The 24,426-nt window shown below is 53.0% G+C and overlaps 9 protein-coding genes across 9 annotated transcripts; 5 read left to right on the top strand and 4 right to left on the bottom strand.

Moving 5' to 3' along the window:
• Positions 1 to 703: 703 nt before the first annotated feature.
• Positions 704 to 2,341, top strand: SMAC4_08564 (uncharacterized protein; the record flags this gene model as incomplete). The annotated part of the gene is made up of 1 exon (XM_066090818.1): positions 704 to 2,341. The coding sequence occupies exon 1, from the start codon at positions 1,379 to 1,381 to the stop codon at positions 2,339 to 2,341; it is 963 nt and encodes a 320-aa protein (XP_065946606.1). The 5' UTR covers positions 704 to 1,378.
• A 112-nt stretch (positions 2,342 to 2,453) lies between these two features.
• Positions 2,454 to 6,163, bottom strand: SMAC4_08565 (uncharacterized protein). Its single transcript, XM_003349671.2, has 3 exons — positions 5,484 to 6,163; positions 4,163 to 5,394; positions 2,454 to 4,096 (listed from the first exon to the last, which is right to left on the bottom strand). The coding sequence occupies exons 2-3, from the start codon at positions 5,325 to 5,327 to the stop codon at positions 3,126 to 3,128; spliced, it is 2,136 nt and encodes a 711-aa protein (XP_003349719.1). The 5' UTR covers positions 5,328 to 5,394; positions 5,484 to 6,163; the 3' UTR covers positions 2,454 to 3,125.
• A 1,599-nt stretch (positions 6,164 to 7,762) lies between these two features.
• SMAC4_08566 (uncharacterized protein) lies at positions 7,763 to 9,295 on the bottom strand. Its single transcript, XM_024655179.2, has 3 exons — positions 8,887 to 9,295; positions 8,747 to 8,789; positions 7,763 to 8,610 (listed from the first exon to the last, which is right to left on the bottom strand). The coding sequence occupies exons 1-3, from the start codon at positions 9,243 to 9,245 to the stop codon at positions 7,987 to 7,989; spliced, it is 1,026 nt and encodes a 341-aa protein (XP_024511095.1). The 5' UTR covers positions 9,246 to 9,295; the 3' UTR covers positions 7,763 to 7,986.
• A 1,095-nt stretch (positions 9,296 to 10,390) lies between these two features.
• On the top strand, positions 10,391 to 11,842 carry SMAC4_08567 (uncharacterized protein; the record flags this gene model as incomplete). The annotated part of the gene is made up of 2 exons (XM_003349673.2): positions 10,391 to 10,744; positions 11,049 to 11,842. The coding sequence occupies exons 1-2, from the start codon at positions 10,726 to 10,728 to the stop codon at positions 11,840 to 11,842; spliced, it is 813 nt and encodes a 270-aa protein (XP_003349721.2). The 5' UTR covers positions 10,391 to 10,725.
• Positions 11,843 to 12,601: 759 nt separating this feature from the next.
• On the bottom strand, positions 12,602 to 15,473 carry SMAC4_08568 (uncharacterized protein). The gene has a single exon (XM_003349674.3). It carries the CDS (start codon positions 15,296 to 15,298, stop codon positions 12,869 to 12,871), a length of 2,430 nt encoding a protein of 809 aa, XP_003349722.2. The 5' UTR covers positions 15,299 to 15,473; the 3' UTR covers positions 12,602 to 12,868.
• A 297-nt stretch (positions 15,474 to 15,770) lies between these two features.
• Positions 15,771 to 17,408, top strand: SMAC4_08569 (uncharacterized protein). The gene is made up of 3 exons (XM_003349675.2): positions 15,771 to 16,294; positions 16,367 to 16,674; positions 16,739 to 17,408. The coding sequence occupies exons 1-3, from the start codon at positions 15,999 to 16,001 to the stop codon at positions 16,906 to 16,908; spliced, it is 774 nt and encodes a 257-aa protein (XP_003349723.1). The 5' UTR covers positions 15,771 to 15,998; the 3' UTR covers positions 16,909 to 17,408.
• A 453-nt stretch (positions 17,409 to 17,861) lies between these two features.
• On the bottom strand, positions 17,862 to 19,544 carry SMAC4_08570 (uncharacterized protein; the record flags this gene model as incomplete). Its single annotated transcript, XM_066090819.1, has 1 exon — positions 17,862 to 19,544. One exon carries the CDS (start codon positions 19,542 to 19,544, stop codon positions 17,862 to 17,864), a length of 1,683 nt encoding a protein of 560 aa, XP_065946607.1.
• A 574-nt stretch (positions 19,545 to 20,118) lies between these two features.
• SMAC4_08571 (uncharacterized protein) lies at positions 20,119 to 21,884 on the top strand. The gene is made up of 3 exons (XM_003349677.2): positions 20,119 to 20,525; positions 20,584 to 20,777; positions 20,840 to 21,884. The coding sequence occupies exons 1-3, from the start codon at positions 20,471 to 20,473 to the stop codon at positions 21,542 to 21,544; spliced, it is 954 nt and encodes a 317-aa protein (XP_003349725.1). The 5' UTR covers positions 20,119 to 20,470; the 3' UTR covers positions 21,545 to 21,884.
• A 754-nt stretch (positions 21,885 to 22,638) lies between these two features.
• On the top strand, positions 22,639 to 24,389 carry SMAC4_08572 (uncharacterized protein). The gene is made up of 2 exons (XM_003349678.2): positions 22,639 to 23,346; positions 23,407 to 24,389. The coding sequence occupies exons 1-2, from the start codon at positions 22,725 to 22,727 to the stop codon at positions 24,240 to 24,242; spliced, it is 1,458 nt and encodes a 485-aa protein (XP_003349726.1). The 5' UTR covers positions 22,639 to 22,724; the 3' UTR covers positions 24,243 to 24,389.
• Positions 24,390 to 24,426: the final 37 nt, after the last annotated feature.

The following is a 24,426-nucleotide window of genomic DNA, read 5'->3' on the forward strand; positions in this document are numbered from 1 at the left end:
AGTTGGTCCACCAACCCGATGAGGCAAAGACTTGTGTCTGGGACATTGTGAAGTTGCAATTCTGGATTAAAGGCCATGAAACGTGGGTGTCGGAGAGGTGATGGTGTTGCTTGTGCGCAGCGTAAAGGACTTGAGATGTCTAAGAAGGTTGTCATAGGGTTGATGAGACAAAGAAGATTCCAAGCGGCAAAGTGGAAGACTACGGGCGGCAAGAGGGCAAACCAAATAAGGCTTTATCGTTGTGAAGCTCGTTCCCCAAAAGCAAGTGGACAACTTCAGTTGCTCTTGCCGTTTCGCAAACAGATTTCATGTTGCGGTCCGACCTCGCTGTTCGCTTTTCGTGGACGGCAGGAACGGTCAATCCTCCAACCAAACATGTTTCTTCTCGTTGTCAACCAACAAACACCATGAAGTATGGATGCCGTCATGAACACTCAGGAACCTCGGCACGGCCCGTATGCTACCCAGAGCTTGGACCCCGAACATCGTTCACCCTCTGGGTCCAACAACAAACCAAGACATCGGACGTCTTGCCGGCCGACTCCAGGTCCTAATTAGAGTTATAGCCCACCCAAGTTTAAGATAGAGCACTAACACATTATCAAGCATTCAACTATATCTAATTGTTAGATGCTCCACACCCCTACTTGACAACTCTGCATCAGCGTGAACCACACAGCATCAAATCACCAATGATGCGATGATGGCGCAGCGACAACAGCTGACTCCAACTCCGTACGAAAATAGCAAATCAAGACACGATTTGAGGCTATCCAGCTACCACCTGTTGGACAATATAGGGGCTGTATACTACTACATACTCGTTGTCCCGCTCCTCCTACCCTACATCTCAAATGATCCGTACGTCAAAGTAAAACGTCGTCCACTTCAGCCGCTAAAATTGGGTCGCGATGGCTGCCTAGGTTATTGGTGAGTTGTGCTTCTGCTTCGGACTGGCTGCCAAGAAAGATTAAGAGACGGTCGCAGATTTGTGGCCATCAGTTCGTGATACACGCTTTGTCGGCATCGTTGATCAGGCTTCACTCACTTGGACACTTCTACCTACCTGTCCATGACCCGAAATCATCCCCCAGCTGTCCGGCCAAGACAGCTCAACAGCCTGATATCAGCCTCTCTCTGCCTTTGGGACATGATCATCAAATTGACGTAAAGGGAAAGCTTTCATCAACCCATCGGCCGCCATCGACGTCCGGCCCGTTGACCTCCGTTCCGGCTGGTCTCCGCATCGGCCTCTGTGTCCCGTACCGTACAACGGACTTGGCACTCCCTCATCACCACAACAACTATCAACCATCAACCAAAACGATCACCAAAACAAACCTTAACACCACCATCAACCACCCTCGCAAACAACAACATGTCCCAGTCCCACCCCCTCAAAATAATAACCCGCATCCCCCTCCCTCCACCCACCCCGCCCTCAGCCCTCCTCTCGGCCCTGCACGCCTACGTGCCCCTCATAACCGCCAACCCCTACCTCAAAACATATCAGTCCCTTCCGCTCCCCTCCTCATCTGTACCCTCGCCCGCTTTCTCTGACTCTACCCACCTACTCCCTACCCCTCCATCCCTCACCGATGACCCCCAATTCTTCCAACCTCCAGGCCCGGACGGGTTCAACCCTCAATCCTACCTCATCACCGACTCCGTCCCCCTCTTACCACTCCCCGACTGGCTAGGCGGCGGTTCCCTGCTGGGAAGCAAAGAAGTCTCAGTACCCTGCACCTTCCAGAGTTTCGGGTACGGAGTCCGCTGTAAAGCGGTGGCGGCGGCGGGCGTGGTGGTGAGGAGTAGTTATGAGGTTCGGCATCGGTATCGGCCTAAGCCTGCTCCGCAATTACCAGCACAAGTACAATCACAAGCACAAGCACAAGCACAGACACCACAGAACAATGGCCAGGAAAGACAAGGACGGGAAAGTAATGAAGGATTGGGACAGGGACTTAGGGCTGGACTTAGGAAGGGAGGAAGTGACGACATTGCCAACCATAAATCCAACTCCCGCCCCAACTCCAGTCCCACCGGAGGGCAAGGAGGAAAAAAGTTGTTAATCAACAAAGTAACCGGCACCTCTATCGAAAACTACGAGTATGAACTAGTGGAGATCGCCACAATCGAGTGTCCGGCCATTGTGCGGCCCTTTGTCAAAGCCAAGTTCGAAAAGGGCCACCAGGAAGTTTTGCAAAGGGTGGTGGACCGAGTGGTGGCGGGCTGGATGGAGGAGTTGAGGTCAAGTAAGGGGACTGGGACGGCTTGGGGAGAGGGACGGGGACAGGGGAGGGGGAGGACTTTGTTGCAGGAAATACAGCAGCAGGGTTAGCGTAGATGAGGTGTGTAGGTGGGTTGATGGGTTGATGGGTGAGAGGGTGGTGAGAGGGTGAGAGGGTGAGAGGGTGAGAGGGTGAGAGGGTGAGAGGGTGAGAGGGTGAGAGGGTGAGAGGGTGAGAGGGTGAGAGGGTGAGAGGGTGAGAGGGTGAGAGGAACAGTGGTGGTTATGGTGATGGGAATGGGAAGGATATGGGGAGGGATTTTAATGTCAGTGACGACATTTATGGCGGCGTAACCATGAACATAGGGCGAGGTATCAGAATCAGACTACATCCAGGGAAGAAACTCGACGATTAGAGCTGGGTTATCACTTTCCTTGTCTTCAGCTTCCATTGATCAGCACGAATGACGAATTTAACTAATGACGGACATGGGTAAAAGCTTATTGAGATTTACATATGCGATGAAGGTATGTATGGGTATTGTAGCTCGTTTATTCACAAACTCTATACGAACAACAACGAGTAGGTTTTCATGGATGTGGCATCGGTTTTGCCGCACCAGACAGTTACTCCCATGTTCGCTGATCAATCGCGCGTGTAACCTCTACCAACTAAGCCTCGTTGCCAAGCATAAACCTAATACAGTAAAATAGGAATTGTAAAGAGGCTGGGAATAATAATATCCAAAAAGACAAATGTGCATATAAGACAATAAAAGCCAAAACCGCACAGCACCGTATAAAGATCTCATTCAAACAGGAACTGAATTTCATCCAGAAGAATGTGCCAACCAACGCCCTCTGTTATTCACACCCTGTAACATGTTACCACGTTCTAACGGCCACCAAAATCACTAGCATAACCTAACTCCCCATACCCTTCTTGCATGCTTCCGGGCCCGAACCCTGTCCCCGGACCACTAACATAGCCTCCCTCGTCGACATCATCGTAGTCGCTAGCTTCATAATTGCTTCCCAAGTCTTCATCCAAGCCCGCCCCATCGCCTATAGAAGCAGGTCCAGCGGGCAAGAGGGCCAGGGCAGGATACTGTGCCAACAGTGCCTGTGGGAGCACAAACTGGTCCATCTGGTACTCGCCATTGGGGTCCATACCAGGCGGCATCATCATACCGCCCTGGTATTGCATCTGGCCTTGGGCTGCGTTCTGCATTGCCTCAGCACACTGGCGTTGGCGTTCGCGGTTCTCGGCTTCGAGCAGAGGTCTGATACATATTCTCCCTGCTTCCGACCGGAAATGGCGACCAAGAGCGTCCGCTCGAGCAAATCGACGGCCGCAGCCCCATTGTTGGCCGACCAAAGGTAATTCACCCTTGCATATGAACTTCTTCTCGCCCGAGTGTAAGCCTTCGTGACGCTTGCGATCGTGCTGGCGCGCGAAAGCCTTATCGCAGACTGTACACTTGAAGGGCCTTTCATCGGTGTGTGTACGCAAGTGAGAGCGCAGGTTGTATGCCCTGGTGAAGCGCTTAGGGCATACTTTGCATTGGAAAGTAGCGGGGTGCTTCTGAGCCCTTCTCGGGCCACCCCCATTCTCCCCAGAACCATTATAGTTGGGGTCGGCAAGACGAAGTGCTATCACGTTGTTGGGTACAGACGACGTAGACTGGCGTCTTCGGCTGTTGATAGAACCGGCTCCGGAACGGTCCATGGGTGAAAGTGAGCGCGCGCTTGACGGTCTAAGGTCCGCAGCGGAGTGCGGCGAAAGGCCTCCCGAAGCAGAAGCAGACCGATAACTGCCATTGTTGAAAGGGTCCGTGACAGCTCGTGGTCGCATCCGCCCTCGAACTAGCACCGAATCATTAGCTAATCTCCCGTGTTTCATCGCATCATCTCTAGGATATATATATATACCTCGTGGTAGGCCTAGTGAATTATTGTCAAGGTTGTTGGGCTGATCAAGCCCGTTCTTGACGGGCGCTGGAGCAAAATCGATGTTGATCGCTGGAGGAGCTGGCATAGGCTGTTGGGCCTGCATGCCAGATGGGTCGTCCAGTGCCAGTTGCGGGAAAGCCTCCTGTTGCGGCGGCTGCATGTAGGTCGCTGGCGGGCCGAAACTGTTTGCGGGTGTGTGTAGCATAAAATGGTTAGGGTGGTTCGGATCGTTCTCGTCTGGTGATTGCTGGGGAGGGATACGAGGGGAGACCGCCGGACTATGTGACGGACTCCTGCCGATGTGGTCATCCAGACTGAAGTTTTTGATTCCGTTCAACTGATTGAACAGGGCATCGGCCTGCGGCCCTTGGAGAGGGGAGTGGCTGTTCTCAATCGGGTCGAAGCTATCCAATCCGCCAAGGTTGGGCGAATGGGCTACCGAGGAAACATCACTAAGCTCCGAGGCTGAGCGACGGTGGCCCTGGAACTGAGGCATATGGCTCCAGTCCTGGCCTGGAAGGAGAGCAGCCTCGGGTCCCAAAGACGCATTGCGCGAATGCCTTCCTGCCGTCATGGGGAAACGGCCCTGGGCGAAGGCGGGAGAGTTCATCTCGGGACTGAGTAGATGAGGCGGTTCCGGGCTGTGAGAGCCTTGGGCCATCATGTTTGGGTCCGAATTGTTGAGTGACTGGTTGTCGGTTATGTAGAGCGATCCGTTGAACTGGCCTCCGGTAGTAGTCGTGGGGAAAAGACTGAAGTCTTGGTTGCCAAAGTTCGACGCCATGAGATTCGGGGAATAGGCAGCTTGCGACAGGCCACTGAACGAGTTGTCCTGACTTTCTAGTGGGTTTGTATAACCTTGGTTGAAATCGAGACCAGGCTGGGAGAAGGGCGAATTCTGCTGGAACGGATTCGGGCCGCCGTAGGAGAATTCAGGCTGGAAAGGCTGCGAGGCAGAGGGATCGATAAGGCCGAGTCCCAAACCGGTGTTGACGCCATCGTTCGAATTGGGAAAGGGAGCCGGAGACGGCGAGTGGTTCCTTATATGAGACTGCTGCTGTTGTTGTTGATCATGGACCTGTACTCCGCCGGTAGACGCGGCCGAGGGCGATCGGCCACGGGCGTTGGTATACTGTTGGTCCATGGGGATCGCGTGGTGGCCGGCAAGCGGGCGGGATTGAGAGACTGTGGTGTTTCTGTCTTTAGAAGCGCTGCGAGTTGCGAGGCAGTTTCCCTCGAGTCAGCCTTCCGGGACAGTGGCAGTGCGCTACGTGCGTGGGTGCGTTGGGGCTGTGCTTACAAGCTTGCGACACCAGGATAATACCAGATCAACCAGTCAGTGATGGGACTGACACCGCAAACCGAACCGACTAATAGCTTCAGATGCAGTGCAAGGTCGAACGGTCAGGACCAAATGGAACCCAGAGCTTATTTCTGGGATCAAGTGCTCGACTGTGGAGGGTTCAAGCCGAAAGCGACACTATGTAGAGGTGCGGTTCGGGACTTGAAGATTCGAGACAGGCAAGGCACGACTCTATGATATGACGAAAGAATAAGCAAGGTACCGCTGCCGTGTTAAGCGCCTGTGTGCCTGGTGACCCTGTCAAGAAGGACTGTGATTGTGAAGGTGGAAGTTTGAGTGGTTGCGTGGATGGAGGACGGGACTAAATGGCTAACTGGAGTGGACTGGACCCTTGATCCGACGACGACGAAAGGGGATCACAAGTTTGTTGCGTTTGAAGGACGAATAGAGTATGATCCCAGTTCAGCCGAATGATGAGTGAATAGATGTTCGGGGACGAGGTGGATGTTATGATGTTTGCATGAATGTCGTTGTTGGTCCGTCCTCTCGGCTGCTAGGCTCGTTTGCCCCGACGAGGAACCTTGACTTGGACTGGACCCGAGAAGAGTCGAGATTGAAGGGGAAGTGGAAATCGGGAATGGAAGGCTGTAAGCAAGCTGCGGTTTCCTTCTCGGCTTCCGCTTCAGGCACGAAACCACAATCGCGGGGTCGTACGGTCAGGGCAGGGCAGGGCAGGGCAGGGGCAGTTGGGGTGATTGGGGTTCAAGGACGCTGCGCTGCAGGTGTGTTCTCTGACTGGTCGGGTTCGCTCCGTAAGGCTGCTGTTGAGAAGGCCCACCCCAGGTTCGGTGGGGCTGCCGCTCTGGTTGGAGTCTAAAGAGGTACAAGCTTAAAAGTCAATTCATTGATGCCCGAAATTGGGCTTTTTACAACTCTATCTCTTTGCAACACTGACTGCCCCAAAGAATGTGAGAGTCTCTGGGCATGAACCCTCAAAGCACAGGACATTGTCATCTTGATATTTTTCGGCATGGATGATCTGTCCTGTCTTTCTGGACTCATTCTGCCGGCTCGCATTCCGTCCACTCACAGGCACAGAGAGCTTGGAAGGTGTCACAGCACTGTGGAGGGGCCTGTCCTGGCATGCCTGGATCTCGCTGTCATTGTCAACGTGCCTGTGAAGGGTTGAACCTCAGCGTCATGAGTGAGATTGCAACACACCCCCTCTAGATTCTAACTTGGTGAAGATATCTGCTCGTCAACGGACCACTCACACGTCGAAATCGGGTCCGTCTCATCTTCAAGGCAGGCTTGCCACTGCACTGTGACAACCAGATATCATAATCCAGGGCAAAAGAGATGTGCTATGGTATTTGTTCGGGTCGGTACCACGAACAAGCAGCAGGCCGGCATCGTGAACTTGAGATTGCCGTTGCCATGGCACTTCACTCCAACGGCTCTTCTGAAACACGCCATCAAGATATGCTGCGGGTCGCTTTACAATATCCATCTGTCCATCTGGGCATATGCCGTCCGTCCACTGCGGTGCTCGGCCTCAGCCACCGGTGGTTTCTGGAAATGTTCCTATTCCGGTTCATCTGTTCTTGTTGGTACCTTGCAGTCGTATCCATCTTGTCGGTTCTGTTCCGTGGTGAGTCCGGATCTCGGCGCTATCAGGTTTCGATGAGATCTCTGGCAAGATCTGTTACCGAAAGTTCACCCAGCTAACAGATTGCACTCCAGTGGCTTGTGCACAGCCACAGCCCTGCAATTTCATTCAACAACAAATGCTTCCTCGAACCACCAGACGCTGATATCACGGGCTCGAGTATATGATCCAACTGACACCGATGTAGCTCTCCGAAATACTGTCGTTTCATGTTCTTCGCTTGCTTTTGAGGATGCCTAAATGTGCGTAAAAATAGTTTCTCTAGTGTAAGTTTTGAGCTATCATTCCATAACGTCAACAGACCATAGGAAGTTCCGTAAATCATCTTCACGATTCATTCACTGGATAGAGGCTGAGCAAATGCTCCTTGATCAAACCTGGGCCGAAAAGAGAAGAGCCTGCCATACCAGGTTTGTTGCTACTAATCTGCTTCTTAGGAGACCCAAAGACTCCGAGATGAGTATCTGAAGCACATTCCTGGACAACGGCCTAATGCTTGAGGCACACGTGGAAATCTGGTCGACGTCCTTTGGGTCGCGCAAGTCTACTATGATGCTCGCAGACAGGCATGAACGTTTCATACTTCCAACATCAACGAATGTTTAATGCAGACTCTGCAATTGCAATGCTGAGCTTAGTGTCCAATGTATGCCGAGCTGAACTACACAAACCGAACCCAGTACCTTCTACCAAAACGCCGTTAACAGCAAAGAGAGTGGGATATCCAACACTTTCCAACACCGACGATCCAAAAACGCCAGTCTTATAAACCCTTGGCCAAATCACAACCACACCACTCACATGCCATAAAGACCTTCCTTCCACTCAAGCTCAACCAATGACCTCCGCCCTCTCAAACCCCGTCCCCTTCAAGGCTGGGTTAACCGGTCTCCTCCCGCCCTCGCCATCCTTATACTCGCTCACAAACGGATTCGGATCCTCCTTCTGATCCAGATTGCTCAGCGTATGATTCACACCCCTATGCACCGCCTCGTCCGCCCTCACATAATAAATTAGGTCCTTCATCGTCCTCTTCCCCTCCGGCATGCGCCAATACCTAACCGCCATCTCCGGGATCTGAAAGCGTTCATCACGCCACTTGGGCAGATGGCCCTCCTCTATCTCGTTGATACACCGCGTGTAGGTGTGCACGGCTTCTTCCTCGAGGTAGCCGACGAACCGGTGGGTGATTTTAGGCGAGATCAGGTAGCTGAGGAACATGGCGTTGAAGAAGACGCCCTGCGCTCCCAGGATGAGCGTCTTCATGAGCAAACCTGGTTCGCACATCTTCATGAAGGTGAGCAGGTGCATGCGCTCATTGTAGGACTCTTCGAGGAGGGTCTCGATCCAGCCGTTGTCCCTCTTGAGGCGTCGGAGAGAGTGCAGGTGTCGGAGCATACCGGCTACCATGCCGGGGACGCCGGCGATGGATTCGAGGAAGATGAAGCGGACTAGCTGTTGGGTCGGGAAGACATGTCAGCATGTGAAAAGACGATACCAAGTGGCGAGCTGCACCGGACGGACGTACCCATTGGGCTTCTGTCAGAGGTTTATCTGCACTGGTGGCGATCGTCGGGTGGTTTTTGTCCACTTGCTGTTCTGGACGTATGCCGGTCGCTATATCGGTGCCCCATCTGCTTGGACGTTAGAACTATGATCTGATTATGTGCCTGCTTCCCCGGGCTGCAAGGCAAGTTTTGCACATAATGGGTTGGGGAAGAATGTGCTTACCGACAGATGCGCACGAGTTTCCATGCGAGCCAGTCGCCCACGGTCTCGGGTTTTCGGTGCTCGGGAACCACCGATGTCATCTCCTTCTCAGTCCATCCATGATGAGGCCACGCAGGCGGTGTCTGCCGGATGTACGCGGTCTCTTTGGCTGGGAAGAAGTCCTTCAGTCGGGCAACGCTTGTTGTCGTGAAGGTTCGAGGTCGTAATGGGGGGAGGTTTGCCTGTGTTGGATGCAAAGAAGTGACCACTTGAAGACCACCGAGCAGGAGAGGCCTGGTGTGGCAAGTTGATATCAGGGCACGGCTTAGGTGCGCCGCTTGTCCCGGAGAGTAGAGTATGTTGACTTTGGGAGTGTTCATCGAGGGTATGAAAAGTGACGTTGAGATGTAAAACTCGCTTGAGGTTTGTGATGATGGTTTATGGGTGAGACAGCAAAGGACACAGGACGTTTATATCGTCCCTTTCTTGCCGCCAGTTGCAACTCATTCCGAGGAGAACTTGGTTTTTTCGGAACACGAGGAGCTGACTGAGGTCACCGAGTTTGTCCGTCCATTGTCTCAAAGGAGCAATGGGATTTCCGACACTCCCCAAGCGATCCCTCTCTTGCAACATGGAGACAATTGGTAATACTGCCTCGTGCTCAAAAACAAGCAAATAGGCGGCCGCGCGCAAAGGGAACTCGGGAAAGACCAAGATCAACAACTAGGATACGGATCTCAATCTCAGGTCTCAGTTCTCAAAATGGCAACTGGGCATCTGATTGCGAAGGTCAGCTGGATGTCATTGTTTTGTGGTGTCGGGACCTCCCGGGTAACAAGCCATTGGGCGCAGTTCCGCAACATTTTCGGGAGCAGCCTTGTGTTGTCTTCTCTGAGCAGTGAGACTGAGCGACTGTGACTCAGAAAAAAAGACAATCACATACGGCTTGGAATAGTGATGGCTGGTTGGTTGGTTGAAATGACATTTTCTTGGATTATGTACTGGATTCTGCTGACAGTAATAGCTAGGGAACGGAGGGAAACGGAACGCCAAAAACCTGTGTCATAGGACACTCAGCAAGTTTGGGAATTTGTTTGATAGATTGCTGACTTTCAAACTTTCAAAAGATCCTTCGGACATAAGCTGTGAATAGCTTTATGTCGAACTTCCAATCTTGTGACGTCAGTGATGGCTGTCGGAAGAGTTGAAGTTCGAAGGAGCGACAGGAACAATTGCAAGCCTCCAAATATTATCCCGCGTCGGAAGCGGGGAACATGTGTTGTACAGAATATTGACAGTACGACGCGTGTTGAAAGGCATCAATTATCAATATAGTGTACAACCAGCCTTCTTTAGTAAACACGCAATTGTTTAGGAATTCCTCTCTTCACATGCGTTAACAAACGTCTACAAACCGCCGTCCTTCGAGGCTGCACCTGGTACATGAAAGAGGGCTCCAACAAATTTCAGCTAGACCGAAGCCTACATATTTCGTGCATGTATGGGAAGTCCGAGCCAAAATATGAAAAAAACGATACATTTCAAAATAATCGACGATGCGAGTCTTCAATGTGCAAGCCGGAGTTGATACTGAAGGTCTTGGCAAAATATTAAAGCTTTAGACTACAAAGAGCGCTGTTTCTGGTCCTCGAACCCCACTAACCATTATTTTGCCCACTGCCTGAACCACAACCCGCCTGACCCCTGCTCGCTTTTTCGACTCTCAGACAGCGATCGATCGGCTTCTCTTTTGCAGTTGGACACAACCTGGAACCACGCAAACTTTTCCTCGTCTCGCCAGACATCGTCGTCGCAAAGATCCTTTCGGTTTTCTAGATTTATCACTACCAAATCGCAAACATGCCTGGAAAGAAGTGGGGTAAGTTATCCTCAACCTCGTTGCTATTCCCTCTTTGCGCCAGAACCCCGCGGGCAGTAGCCGTCGATCGTGTGCGGCCGCGATGGCTGTGACAAGGCTGTCTGATGCCTGCTCGTCCTCCTCGTGATAGTCGCCGTCAACATCGCCATATGCTTCAGCCTTTTATACCTGAGGCAATTTGGCTGTTATGCCGGCACTCTCTATATAAACCAACCAAACAAGCTACTCTTGCGCGTCGACTTTGCTGTTGCGCCACCACCGCCTTGTTAGAAGCCCAGACTAACATAACCCCTCACCATCACAGACGAGGAAGAGTCTGAGGCTTCCGCCCCCGGCTCCCCCGTTCTCGCCCCCGGCCGCCGCCGCTTCGACGATGAGGAGGGTAACGAGAGCGACGTTCTCGACTCCTGGGACGCCGCCGAGGACTCTGAGGTAGAGCGCGAGAAGGCGAAGAAGGCTGCCGAGGCCAAGGCCAAGGCTGAGGCCGAAGCCGCCGCTAACAAGAAATCCAAGGCCCAGCGCATCGCCGAGCGCCAGGCCGAGCGCGCCCGCCAACTGGCCGAGGATTCGGACTTTGAGGAGGAGACCGAGGCCGAGCGCCGCGAGCGCCTCCGCCGCGAGCAGAAGGAGTCGGACCTTAAGCACGCCGAGGACCTGTTCGCCGGCATCGGCATCAGCAACGACCGCAAGGTCGTCACCAAGGGCACCATTGTGCAGATTGACCCCAAGGACCCCAACAACACCATCGACATCTCGACCCTGGCCTTGTTCAACCCCACCACCAAGACCCAGTTCGAGACCCTCCGCACCACCCTCGGCCCCATGATCGAGAGGCTCTCGCCCAAGCCGCACTACACCCTCTTCCTCCAGGAGTTCGCCAAGCAGCTCGCCAAGGACCTCAAGAGCGACGAGATCAAGAAGATTGCCAGCTCCCTGACGGCTCTCAGCAACGAGAAGCTCAAGGAGGAGAAGGCTGCCGAGAAGGGCGGCAAGAAGAGCAAGGCTGCCAAGACCAAGACCTCGCTCGCTGGTGTTGGCCGTGGCGGTGCCATTGCCGAGGCTCACGATACCTACGAGGATGATGGTTTCGGAGAGTAAGTTGACCCTTGAGGTTGAAGAGAGATACCTTTTTTTGGTGGAGTGGTTGCTAACGTTTATGTTCTAGTGATGACTTTATGTGAAAGGTTTCTACCGGAACAATCACGATCGGCCGCTTCGTGTGGAAGGAGACTCCGAGTCCCTCTTCCCCTCATAGGAGAAAACATCCTTCTTACCGGGTAAATACCTTATTCCTACCTAGGAACGTTCAGCGAAGCAAGAAAGTAGCGGTTGCGTGTGTTTGGCGAAGAAAAAAAAAGCGTAGACTACCACGACACCCGCGCAAACGGTCACGGCGCGTCCGGCGTCCGGAGACGCATGGTTCAGTGGCATGATGTCTTGGATGGATAGGTGATAGAAGCAGGCCGTGCAAAAGGTAGACGAAAGCCTGTTTGGGCAGTGATCGAGTCGCGACTGGAGGTGCAGGGAAAAGCAGCGAGATACCATGTAGCATTGAGGAAGATATAGAGAGTTTTCGATAACGAAAGAAGAGCATTACGTTATGAAAGCCTCAAGTTGCATGCATATTGTTTGATTAGGGTGGAGAATAGGATCAACACAGGTAATCTATTCCTGCGACCATTTTCGGAGCATGCACAAGGGATCCTGAACCGGTACCAGGTAACTAAACTTTCCAAACAATGTTTCTTATGCTCCTAACCAAAAAAAAGTCTCTATAACGCCATCGTGATGTTCAACCTGCCCTGAGCGGTCATCATCACTCACGATATAAAAAAAAAACCGCCTCCCGCCTTTCTATGAATCCAGCCAGTAATCTTTCCGTCCGGGTCATTAAGAACGTTAAACAGTTCTCCTCCTCCCCTCCATCCATAACCATGACCTGTTTCTTCGTACGGCTGTTTTCTTCAGAGCCATAATTGTGCGTGTATGTATAGTACAGTAAAGTACCGGGTGAGGTATGATAACCCACACAGTAAAAAGTAGAGAAGAGAGAAAAGGGGTTGGTTGTACAATACCGTATTGTCACAAACAAGTCTATAATCGTGAGCCAATACAAATGACTGCTCACATCAAATCTCCCGCTACGCCCGCCAACAACGCATGTACCACGAGAGAGACAGTCCACAGTCCTACGCGCTTGAATCTCCTCACCCTACTTTGCTGATCCTCTACATTCCTGGCAAAAGCAGAGTAGACTTCAGCACCCATATCGTCCATCAACCCGCAGTCCCAGATAGTCCAAGAACCGTCGAAGTCAGTCAGGCGCTTGACGATTCGGCAGCTGATGGGTATATAAGTCCGCTTGGCGTTGATGTAGGCGACAATGGGGCGCACCAGAGCTTGATTGACGTAGCTCATATGTTGGTTGTTGAACAGAGGAACGGCGGCGCGGACGTCGTTGAGGTGGATGCGAAGGTCCATGACGAGGTAGGAGGGGGTTTCCTCGACGGGCGCCGGCTCCTTGGGAGTTGCAGGCTGGATCAATCGGTGGAAGTGCTGGTCCGAGGTGGGGAGCTCGTCGTGGTGGTCGGCGAGGTTGATGATGGAGGTAGCGTTGGGGATTGGCCCGCTTTCGAGAGTGGGGCTGCTAGTGTTGGTGGTTTCGGTGGTGATGCGGCTGTTGGGGGAGATGTTGCCGTCTAGGATCTTGAGGTAGCGGTTGCTGGTCACGGCTTCTTCCATCTTGTCGTAGAATTCGGCAACGACCTTGCCTAGACCCTCGTCGGGGTCGGAGGGGAACATGACGTCGGCGACAATGTCGACGTTGCCCTCGTAAATCCAACCGAATGGTCCTTCCACGCCGCGGTTGAGGTGGTCAATCTTTAGCCCATCAATCCGTAGGCGGGAGAACTTCTTCCAGGCTGAGGGAGCGCCGAATTCCTCTTGTTGGTGACGGCTGTTATCTGCTGAGGATACACCGTGAATCTGTCTGGGATGAATGGTAAACAGTGACCCGTCGAAGGAGCCCGACATGTGAGATGCTGAGAGGAAGTCGTAGAATAGCCACTGTTTTCGTAGCTGAGGAAGCTCGCAGGAGAAGATGGAAACGGAGAAGGGACGGAAACCGCCCGGTTGGTGGACGGTTACCAGCAGATCTTCCATCTTGAAGTAATCCAGTTCGAAGTCGCCAGGGTTATGCTCATGTCTGAAGTCAAGGGGGTTAAGTTCCTCGTTGCCCCAGACGACCGAAGTCCTATCAACAACGCCTCGGACACCCTTGATTTCGACATCCTTGAGAAGACCCTTTCCGTTCCACCACTTAAGGAATGACAGAGCCACGTTCACGGTGTCAATGGTGACGTCGAACTGGGTGTAATTGCCATCGTCCTCTTCCATAACAGTACCTTCTTGCTCAGCGGCCAGTTTAGCAGCGGCTGCCTCGGCCGCAGCACCAGAAGAACCCTTCTTGACGGAAGACTTGAGCTGGCCGGGTCTCCGAGAAACGAAGACATTGCGGAAAGTGATGACACCGTCCCCCCACTTGGGCACAATAGCCGACTCGAAGACAACCGTAAGACCGGCCGATTGGGTCAGGTAGTCTCCAATCCACTTGGCCAGTGTTTCCTGGGCAAATACCGTGTTGATGAAGAGGATGATGAGGGAGAAGAAGGTAGTCGTTCCCACAAGAATCCAGACCAAGTGACCGAACAAGAAGAAGGACACAAAGGCTCCCCATTCGTCGGCGTTCCATGGGCGCATACTCCTGATGGAGAACCACTTGAACCGGACCTTGAGCCGTGACCAGAACCCACTTGCTGCCGCCAGAAGCTCCTCCTTTGTTGGCCGATGAGGCAGATGGGGGAGGTGAGGAAGGTGAAGGTATTTGGACATGGAGTCTGCTAGTGAGTGATGCTCCGGAGTTGGTTGGGGACCAGAACTAGGAGTCGTCTCAGTCTGTGGAGGTTGCTGTGGTTGCTCGGACTTTTGCTGAGAGGTTGTAGAAGTCTTTTCTTCGGCCTTGGTCTCGTCATGATCGCCCTTGGTCTCTTTTCCGGAACTTTGATAGCGCTTGCCTGCTATACATATTGTTGTGGTTGCGGTGTTTCGTATCCTTCCCAAGACCAGAGCCTGTCGAGCCAGGTGGCTCATTTTTGCCTTTTGCGCGGCATTGCCGGATAGTGCGGATGTCTCTACCGCGCTCGTTGAAGAAGGGCTTGTGGTGAGCCCAAGGAGGAGTAAGCCTCCAGAGGTACAGCTTCGTAGGACATTATGGGATGGTTGTGACTGGTGGTTGTGTATTCTTTGCGACTTTATTGTTGGAAAGAAAAAGCGACTTGCCGAAGAGGTAAATTGTCGCGTGCTCTGTTGCTGTCCGTATTGTTGGTGTATCCCAAGCAAAGTCGAGTGGCCGAGGCCGAGTCCGTGACGGCCAAGTAATGGCTGACATGTCGGAAGAAGTATCGCGGCAGTAAATAGAGTCGAGGTGACGTGAGGATCTCGTATGGAAGACCATAAGTGGCGGCCCAGCTGGGTCGTCGTAGCGCTAGTAGACATTGTTGAAATTCATACTGTCGACTTCGAAGGGACCTGTTTTCTTTTTGTTTTCAGCGACGATGGAGGTGACGACGGCTAGGTGTCGTATCCATGGTCGGTTCTCGAGGGTGAAAGAGTATGTTGTTGCTTGGTGGTGGTGGTGGTGGCCCAGTCTAGAATGACATGCTTGTGCTGTTCTGACCAAGAACCTGGAGTTTGGAAAAAGCTGCCGGTTCGAAGCCTGTCCAGGTTCAAAAGTGCGTCAATGACGCTAACCCTGTAATTACAGGGATTCCTCAGTGAGTGTTAGTGCATGGGCAAGAGCGATTGGCAAGGGTCCTAGCGGCCTCGAGGACATCCAGCCAATCGATAAGCTTCAAATGCTGCTCTTTTGTGGGTCTACTGCTTTTTGTCAAGAATTTCCCCTCCGCGCTATCAAAACCGATAAACACTATCAAAATTCTAGAGACGGACGGCGCAAAAGGCAGACCTCGACTCCCAGATCTGATCTCCGTAATTCACGACTGCAGCAGCCCAGCATCCCCAACACCACATCCCGTCGCCCGTCACCAATCTTCTCCCCCGCCAATCTTTCGATAGATCTCTCATCGCTCTTGGCCTGTCGATTCCCCAGAATTCTATCGCCGACTCCCATCAACAAACAACTCGATACCTTGACGATCACCGTCCGATAAAACAAAACCACATCTCGTTGCCCAATATGCCTGCGCCAACAGCACTTCGTCAGCCCGTCGAGGCTCCCACCGCCCAGATCCCCATCCAGACCGAGCAAGAGGATGAGCTCATCCTCGACGTCAACGAGGCCGCCAACCTCACCGATCCCAGCGCCGCCGCTCCCCCTTCTGCCGACCAAGATGTGCAGATGGCTGTCGACGAGGAGGGTCGCCCCCGTTTCGCCCCCGGCCAGGACGTCCAGATCATTCGCCGCGCAGAGACCAGGAAGATCGGTATCCCGCCAAACCGCATGTCGGCTCTCAAGGCCAACTGGACCAAGATGTGAGGGACAAACCACCACGGGAACATGTGATAATGCTTGGGCAAGGATACTGACTGTTTTCGATCAATCAGCTACCCCCCACTCGTAGAGCACTGCAAGCTCCAGGTCCGCATGAACATCAAGGAGAAGCGCGTCGAGCTCCGCTCCAGCAGACACACCACCACCCCCGAGTCCCTCCAGATGGGCGCCGATTTCGTCTCCGCCTTCGCCATGGGCTTCGACATTGACGACGCCATTGCCCTTCTCCGTCTCGATTCGCTTTATATCCAGTCCTTCGACGTCAAGGATGTCCGTCAGACTCTCGGCCCGGATGCCCTGGGACGTGCGATTGGTCGTATTGCAGGCAAGGACGGAAAGACCAAGTTTGCGATCGAGAACGGTAAGTTCATCACTTCAAGAGAATGGAGGAAAATGGACTGAAGTACTGACAACGACGAAAATAGCCACAAAAACCAGAATCGTCCTCGCCGGCTCCCGCGTCCATATCCTCGGCGCCTTCGAGAACATCGGCATGGCCCGCGAGTCCGTTGTCTCCCTCATTCTCGGACACCAGCCCGGCAAGGTGTACAACAACCTTAGGATCATTGCCTCGAGGCAAAAGGAGAGATTCTAAGCAGCTCCGCTCTTCTTTCATGATGAAGGACGACATCATATCATGTCATGTGGTGTTGCTTTATACCTAATGAATGATTCACGCGCGGGAGGGTGTACGGTTCAGTCAACAAAAATCGACGGTTTTATATCATACAAGGGAACGGAGGTGGCATTTCGGGAGCTACACGTAAAAAGGGTTCTGGCGTTTCAGGAGTCCATTATTATTATGCTTTTGTTTTGAAGTCTGGAGGATATGAAATGGACGATTCAATCATCACATCATCATGCTGGAGATATCTACGAGGATGTGTGGAAAACGAGGGAGCAGATGAGATACGGGATATTGGGGAGCTACCGCCTTGCGAATCTTTTTCAAAGTGTGGTTATGATCTATACCCGGGGGACGAGAAGAGAAGACAATCGAGAAAGATATTCACTAAACGCGAGCTATACATACATGTTCATCAAACAAGTGAGAAGAGATGTGAGGAACCCGTCATGCGGCCAATCTGTTAAAAGTCCTACTTAAGGTCACTGCATTCTGACCTTTCAAAGGTCCTAGAGACAACGGACAGAGTAGTCAAACCTTCTCAAAATCCATCGATAGGACCCATCTTAAAACCCCGAAAAGAATGTTTTCCGTGCACCGGCCGGCTTGTTCCATATATAAGCCGCGAAACTGGCTCAAGAAGAAGTGAGAACAAGATATAGCAAAACTGAAATCCGCATATGGGTATCTGCTGAAGAGTTTGAAGTAGCTCCCCCGTACCATAAAACCATTTCCTGGCAAGATAAAAACAGCCCAAACCTCCTTTTGTGATCTCTGCCCCTGCTGCTGCAATGCGTCACAGCACTAAATATCAAGTCCCGTAAACTCCCTTTCTGAACTCCAAGATAGCGAAAAGGTAAAATGCGAAAGATGTCCCCCAAAACCGAGTCTCCGGTCAATCCTCCTTCAGGTCATATAGTATTTTACTTGATGTAGACCTCAAACTGGTTCGTATCGTCCCTCTCGATATCCATCGCTCCGACCAGCATATCTTCTTTCAGCGCCTCGCCATCGAACTGTATGACCACGGCCTTCTCAGGCGCGATATCTCTCTGCTTCCTGAAGGCCTGAACCATGGTACCAACCGGCGTATCCTCATAAACCGCAATCTTGAGCGGTTGGAGGTCCTTGGCCTTGAGCACCACTTTAATCTTGGATTTCTTGACTTCAGGGGCAGCAGCTTCACTCCCACCTCTAGACAACCCATTGGCACCACCAGACGCACCAGTTCCGCTTCGCTGATCCTCGTCATCGTCATCGTCATCGTCAAAGAGCCCCAACTCCCTCTCCCTCCGCTTCTTCTCCTTCGCCAGCTCGTCCTCGTAAAACTCCTCGTGCCAAACCTCCAGCACCAGCCCTGGGGTTCCCCCTTGGATGGTATACCCATCCATAGCCTCTCGGCTCGTCATGGCACCAGGCGGCAGCTGCAAAACGCCGTTGGCATCAACTTTGACGCCCAGCGAGGCAATGGTGCTGTTGCTGTAGATTCGGTTCCCTTTAAACGTCAAAAAGAGCTTGTCCAGAATATGGTCCGAAATCTGCAGGTCGTTGTTCTTCTGGTGCAGGATCCACGTGTCCAGAACCAGCTTCAGGCTCTGCTTCATCCGTCGCCGGACGCCGAGCGGCTTGGTGTGCGGCATGCGCGAGGTGACCATGACGCCGATGCTCCAGTCGGCCTGGTCGGCTTGTAGCGCAGCGGCTTTGGTGACCCATTTGGCGAAGTCGTCGTCGTCGTCGTCGACCTTATCGGCGATGGTGGTTGTGGCTTCGTCTGCTGGGTTGCCAGCGGTTGGGGGAATTGGAGATGAGGAGAGGACGGAAGAGGAGCGCCTCTTCTTGGGAAGGACTTCGGATACTTCGAGGTCCGAGTCTTTGTCGGAGTCGGAGTCGAGGGCGGCGGACCGGAAGGGTTTCCTCTTGGAGGTGGAGGAGGCGCCGGGGAGGTTGAAGGAGGTCTCGAACCCTTCCAACGGCGAGCTGCCGCGGTTAGTGGCCCGGGTGCTGCGGCCGAGCGCGGTGGGTTTTGGAGAGAAGCGATCGGGGTTGCGACACTTCGAGTGCGGGGAGTACAGATCGTCCTTCCCGTGGTCGTCTTCGTCGTCGCTAAAGGCGAAGCGCTTTTTGGAGGGAGTCCCCAACTTTCGTGGTGTGTTTGAAAGAGGCTTTCGAGGAGTCGGTAACCGGCCTTTGTTAGGTCGTACAATTTCTTTGCCTTTGCCTTTGACGTCCATGATCAAGTCGTCGTCGTTCGAGTCAACGCGCGAAGCAGACGTCCTGCTTGGTGCTGATACGCTAGAAGAGGAGGCTCCAAGTGCTTCGTTGTCACCGTCGGCATTGGAGGACACCCTCCGTTTCTTGTTGACATGTTCTGCTGACTTTGGCGACTCGGAAGGCGTTACCTTTTCTTCTGATGGTGCTCGCTTCAAGTCCTCCAGGGCCATTGGGAAGACGTCCTTTGACCGCCGAAAAAAGGCGAGAGGGTCATCATCATCAGAATTGTTTTCTGGCGCATGGCTTGGGGGTGGCTCGTTGACTGGTGCGCGGACAAAGGTGCGCTTGAAGGGCAGCGCTCTCCTTTTCTTTGGTACGTCAGTTGCCGTGTCCATGGCGGGCAAATGGTGATGTGATGTGGTAAGTGGGAGATTGATGTTTGAAGAGTAATGAAATCGTGAGTGCGCAGTGATAAATCGCAAACCTATGTAGATGTGCAATTCGGATGCGCAGAGATGGAAAACGAGAAAGTGGGATGACCAACAGGGTGGTAATGGAGGTTGTTGTCGAGGGAGAAGTAAAAGGTCGGTTGTTGATTGTTTTCAAGGTTTGTTTATAGTCGCGTCGAAAATTCGGACGTGCAGGTCCATACAACTGTGAATGTAGAGACGGAAGTCAGGTTGTTAGGTTGAAGATATCGTGAATCAAAGAAGACGAGGCTGGACAAAAAAAGAAGGCGTTGATACAGATGGAATGTTATAGTGGGGCAACATGCGAGCCGCTAGCGGCAGACCATCCGAGCTTTGCTGGGCGACGCACAATGTGCGTGCTAAACAGACAGTGTTGCGGGGTGTGGGGTACCGCAAGGCTGGGCCAGTCTGGAGAAGGTGGGTCTTAGCCGAGGTAAAGCGTGCACTGTGAAGGCAGGTAAGTACCAGCGGCAACTGAACCGCAACTTGTGAAGCTGCCCTGAACGAGAGCTGAAGGAGCGCTGAAGGTTCAGTTGGCAAATGACCACTGCCGACCGGAGTGACCACCATCCCGTCGAGTCCACCACCACGTACGGGGCGAGGATGGAGATCCCTTCTCTAACACCCGCCCCGACCCCATGCCACTAGTTCGCACTCGCCAAAGGAACAAATGAAACGGTTTACGTGGTGGTGAAGGTCCTCTTGGCATCTGATGTCGATATTTTGGTTGTTTTATATACCCCGTCTTGTTTCTCCATCTCGGTTGCTTGCTTGCCTGTTTCCATCATCAACGTCAACACCAACAATTATTTGTTAGTGATTGCATCTTCCATCCACCAACATCAGCCAACATGAGTATCCCCAAGTCAGAGTATCTCAGCAACGTATGGGCGCCCGGCATCTTTGGTAAGTCCCGGATGAATTCGTGCAGAAAAGACAGTGTAGTTAACAGTCATTGTCACAGCCAACCGGGTTCTCTTCATCACCGGTGGTGCCGGCACCATCTGCAGTGCGCAGACTCGCGCTCTGGTCCATCTTGGAGCCGACGCATGCATCATTGGTCGTAACCCGGAGAAGACTGAGAATGCTGCCAAAGACATGGCCAAGGTCCGCTCTGGAGCTCGTGTCATTGGTATTGGCAATGTGGATGTCAGGAACGTGAGTGTTGCTACTTGGATGAATCATGGGGGTTGAGAAAGTATAGCTGACCAAATTCACAGTTCGATGACCTCAAGGCGGCCGCTGAGCGCTGCGTCAAGGAGTTGGGAGCCATCGACTTTGTCATCGCTGGTGCTGCTGGAAACTTCATTGCTCCCATTGCCGGCTTGAGTCCCAACGCCTTCAAGACTGTCATCGACATCGACACCATTGGTACCTTCAACACCGTCAAGGCCACCATCCCTTACCTCATCGAGTCCGCTGCCAGGAACCCGAACCCCAACCCCAATGGTCTTACTGGCGGTCGTATCATCTCGGTTTCCGCTACCTTCCACTACACAGGCATGCCCCTGCAGGCCCATGTGGCCGCTGCCAAGGCCGCCGTGGATTCCCTCATGGCCAGCGTTTCTCTCGAATACGGCCCTTACGGTATCACTGCCAACGTGATTGCTCCCGGTGCTATCGAGGGCACTGAGGGTATGGAGCGTCTTGCCAGCAGCGCTGTCGACAAGCAGAAGATGACCAAGGCCGTTCCCAGTGGCAGATGGGGAAGCCGCCGTGATATTGCCGACGCTACCGTTTACCTGTTCAGTGATGCCGGTAACTATGTCAACGGTACCACTCTTATCGTTGATGGCGCTGGCTGGAGGCGACAGGGAGGAAACAACATCGGCATTGACGAAGGCATGGAGTATCCCGACTTCCTGCTTGCTGGCCAGATCAGCAAGAACCTGAAGGACGGAAGGAAGCAAAAGTCCAAGCTCTAAAGCATTGGATCCCGAAAATAAAGAAAGTTATCATCAGTTTGTAACATCGGAGCGTTGTTATACCATCTGGCCATGCCACGGCGGCATGATTGCAGGGCGTTTGGGTCGGAGCAGGCGTGCTAAATGATTGCATATTTCTCAACTACTGCTCACGAGTCTGGTGTCGTGCCAGGCTAAGAAAACAAAGAATCTCAAGAGGGTTTCCAGACAAATCTTGAGCATCCAAAGGGACGGATATCAGTCGGGAATGTGCAATGCAAGTCCCAGATGCGTCCGGGCCGAGCCAGGTTCATGATCCACATCGGGACTTGATAGTGTTATCTCCGCCGCCGGCAGTCGGGGGGGGGGGGGGGGGGGGGGGGGGGGGGGGGGGGGGGCGATTCCCTGGCCACCCAAAATCTCAAGAGGGCAGGCCGGACCAGTTCCCCACCACTAAAGAATACCCGTTAGTCAGGGCCCTTGACAAATTTATAGGGCTTATCTGATCTGATGGGATTTTACACTTAACGGTTCAGAGAGATGATGTGGATGTTGTCGAGTGTCTTTTGTTTACTTCAACCCTTGCCTTTTGTTTACAGATGAATTGTTTCTCCGCGGTAAAACCTTGTGTCTTGTACCTGCTTTTACCTATTTTCCTCAAGTGATGATTCATCATTCTTACAGCACCACAAACTTCCGAAGCTAGCCAGCTTCGAAGGTCGTATCAACACCTGAATAGCTCCAAGAGGATCGCAGCATGCCCCGAGTAAACGCGTGTATCGTCGGCCAACCCCTGCCAACGCCTGCATTTCCAGACTCCTCAGTGGCACCTGCTGCCCACTCACTCTCTGAGTCTCTATCCAGTCCACCGACACTTGACAAAGAAAGAAACCAATTCCGTGTTCGATGCCCAAAAACAAGCTTCCCAAGTGGGGTTGAACATGCTTGCCATGCTGTTTTTTCTTCCTACTCTGTCGATCACTGGTTGAACATGAGGGGCAACTGCGTGGAAGTTTCCGTTTCTTATCATGGTCTGATGTGTCCAAGACAGTTCAAATAAACCTCTTCTGCTCTTTAGCTTTAAGAAGCTGTTCCTCCCTTCTTCTTCCTGCTCAAGCTTCTTTCACTGAAGAAGCCCATCACTGGAAGTCTTCGGTCGTCACACCTCGGGAATTCGGTATAATACCACCCGTTAGTCACCATGCACACCAAAGCTCTTCTCCTCGCCTCCATCCCTGCGGCCACGGCTGCCGAGACTATCCTCGGAGCCTACATCTTCAGCCGTCACGGTGACCGTACCACCAAGGCCTACTCCCCAACGAAGCTCACTGCTCTCGGTGCCGAGCAAGTCTACCGCTCCGGCTCCTGGTACCGCTCCCGCTACATCGACGAGAAGTCCTCCACCCGCATCAACGGCATCTCTTCCGACCTCGCCGATCTTACCGAGCTTTCCGTCACTGCTCCCGTCGACAATGTTCTCCAGGGTAGCGCCGGCATCTTCCTCCAGGGCTTGTACCCTCCTGCTGGCTCTGTCAACTCTCAGAAGCTCGCTAATGGCACCACCATTGAGGCTCCTCTGAGCGGATACCAGTACATTCCCGTCAACACTGCGGCGGCGGCGAGCAGCGCCCAGTCTGAGTCCAATGCCTGGTTACAGGGAAACAGCGGGTGCCCGGCTGCCGTGAACAGCAGTCAGGCGTACTTCCAGAGCAAGGAGTACTTCGAGCTTCTGGAGAGCACCAAGGAGTTCTACCAGAACTTGCTGCCCGTTTATGAGTCGACCTTTTCCAGCGAGAAGGCCACCTTCAAGAACGCTTACAGCCGTACGTATCCCTTCTTCTTCCTTCCCGACTCCTTCAGCTCCAACTAACATCGTGCCTCAGTCTACGACTACATCCACGTCTCCACCATTCACAACGCCTCCATCCCCTCCTCCGACCTCCTCGCCCCTTCCACCCTCCAAACCCTCTCCGACCTCGCCAACATCCACGAGTTCGGCCTCGCCTACAACGCCTCCTCGCCCATCCGCGCCGTCGCCGGCTCCGTCCTGGCCTCGCACATCGTCTCCACCCTCAAGTCCTCCATCTCCTCTTCCTCATCTCAAAAGCTCAACATCCAGTTCGGCCCCTACGGCACTTTCGCCTCCTTCTTCGGCCTCTCCCAGCTGTCCGCCGTGTCGCAGGACTTCACTTCCATCGTCGATTACGCCAGCTCCATGACTTTCGAGCTGTTCACCAAGTCCGCTTCCTCTTCCACCCCTGACGAGGATGAGGTCTTTGTCCGCTTCTTGTTCGCCAACGGCACTGCCTCCGATAGCAACCCCGCCAAGGCCTACCCCATTTTCGGGCAGGACAAGACGGAGTTTCCATGGACTACGTTCGTGGCTGAGATGAACAAGATTGCGCTCGAGGGTGGCAGCAAGGAGTGGTGCGAGGCTTGTGGGGAGAAGACCGGGCAGTGCGCTGCTTATTACCCTGCCGAGGAGAGTGCGAGCGTTAGTGAGGCCAAGAAGGGTGGTATGAGCAATGCTGTTGCTGGTGTCATTGGTGCTATGGTTACGCTTGGTGTTGTGCTTAGTCTGCAGGCTCTGATTTTGGGCGTTGGTGGACTGAGGTTGACTAAGAGGAGAAAGCAGCAGCCACAGGGTACCAGCGAGGTTTTCCAGGTGCCGGCTCGCAAGAGCAGCTTGTCGGATACTTTGAGTGTTCAGAAGGTTTAAGTTAAGGGGAATAGGGAAAGGGTTGTTGATGTTGGTGTTATGTTTATATGATGACATGATGTGTTGTTATGAATATGATGATAGCGAGAAGAGGGGCCGTTTTGCAAAGAGAGAAAAGCAGATACCTGTTTGGTTCAAAATCACATGGAGATTTTCACATGATGATGGAGGTCCGGAAGAAGAT

Source organism: Sordaria macrospora, chromosome 3, assembly GCF_033870435.1.
Source record: "Sordaria macrospora chromosome 3, complete sequence".
NCBI lineage: Eukaryota > Fungi > Ascomycota > Sordariomycetes > Sordariales > Sordariaceae > Sordaria > Sordaria macrospora.

Coding starts and splice junctions, on each gene's coding strand:
- SMAC4_08565 (XM_003349671.2), bottom strand. CDS start 5,327: ATGGACCAACAGTATACCAACGCCCGTGGCCGATCGCCCTCGGCCGCG. Junction 4,097..4,162: donor TTCACTAGGCCTACCACGAG/GTATATATATAT, acceptor ATTCGGTGCTAG/TTCGAGGGCGGATGCGACCA.
- SMAC4_08566 (XM_024655179.2), bottom strand. CDS start 9,245: ATGAACACTCCCAAAGTCAACATACTCTACTCTCCGGGACAAGCGGCG. Junction 8,790..8,886: donor AAACTCGTGCGCATCTGTCG/GTAAGCACATTC, acceptor ACGTCCAAGCAG/ATGGGGCACCGATATAGCGA. Junction 8,611..8,746: donor GCATACGTCCAGAACAGCAA/GTGGACAAAAAC, acceptor CCGACCCAACAG/CTAGTCCGCTTCATCTTCCT.
- SMAC4_08568 (XM_003349674.3), bottom strand. CDS start 15,298: ATGTCTACTAGCGCTACGACGACCCAGCTGGGCCGCCACTTATGGTCT.
- SMAC4_08569 (XM_003349675.2), top strand. CDS start 15,999: ATGCCTGCGCCAACAGCACTTCGTCAGCCCGTCGAGGCTCCCACCGCC. Junction 16,295..16,366: donor AAGGCCAACTGGACCAAGAT/GTGAGGGACAAA, acceptor TCGATCAATCAG/CTACCCCCCACTCGTAGAGC. Junction 16,675..16,738: donor CAAGTTTGCGATCGAGAACG/GTAAGTTCATCA, acceptor CGACGAAAATAG/CCACAAAAACCAGAATCGTC.
- SMAC4_08571 (XM_003349677.2), top strand. CDS start 20,471: ATGAGTATCCCCAAGTCAGAGTATCTCAGCAACGTATGGGCGCCCGGC. Junction 20,526..20,583: donor ATGGGCGCCCGGCATCTTTG/GTAAGTCCCGGA, acceptor TCATTGTCACAG/CCAACCGGGTTCTCTTCATC. Junction 20,778..20,839: donor GCAATGTGGATGTCAGGAAC/GTGAGTGTTGCT, acceptor CCAAATTCACAG/TTCGATGACCTCAAGGCGGC.
- SMAC4_08572 (XM_003349678.2), top strand. CDS start 22,725: ATGCACACCAAAGCTCTTCTCCTCGCCTCCATCCCTGCGGCCACGGCT. Junction 23,347..23,406: donor CTTCAAGAACGCTTACAGCC/GTACGTATCCCT, acceptor ATCGTGCCTCAG/TCTACGACTACATCCACGTC.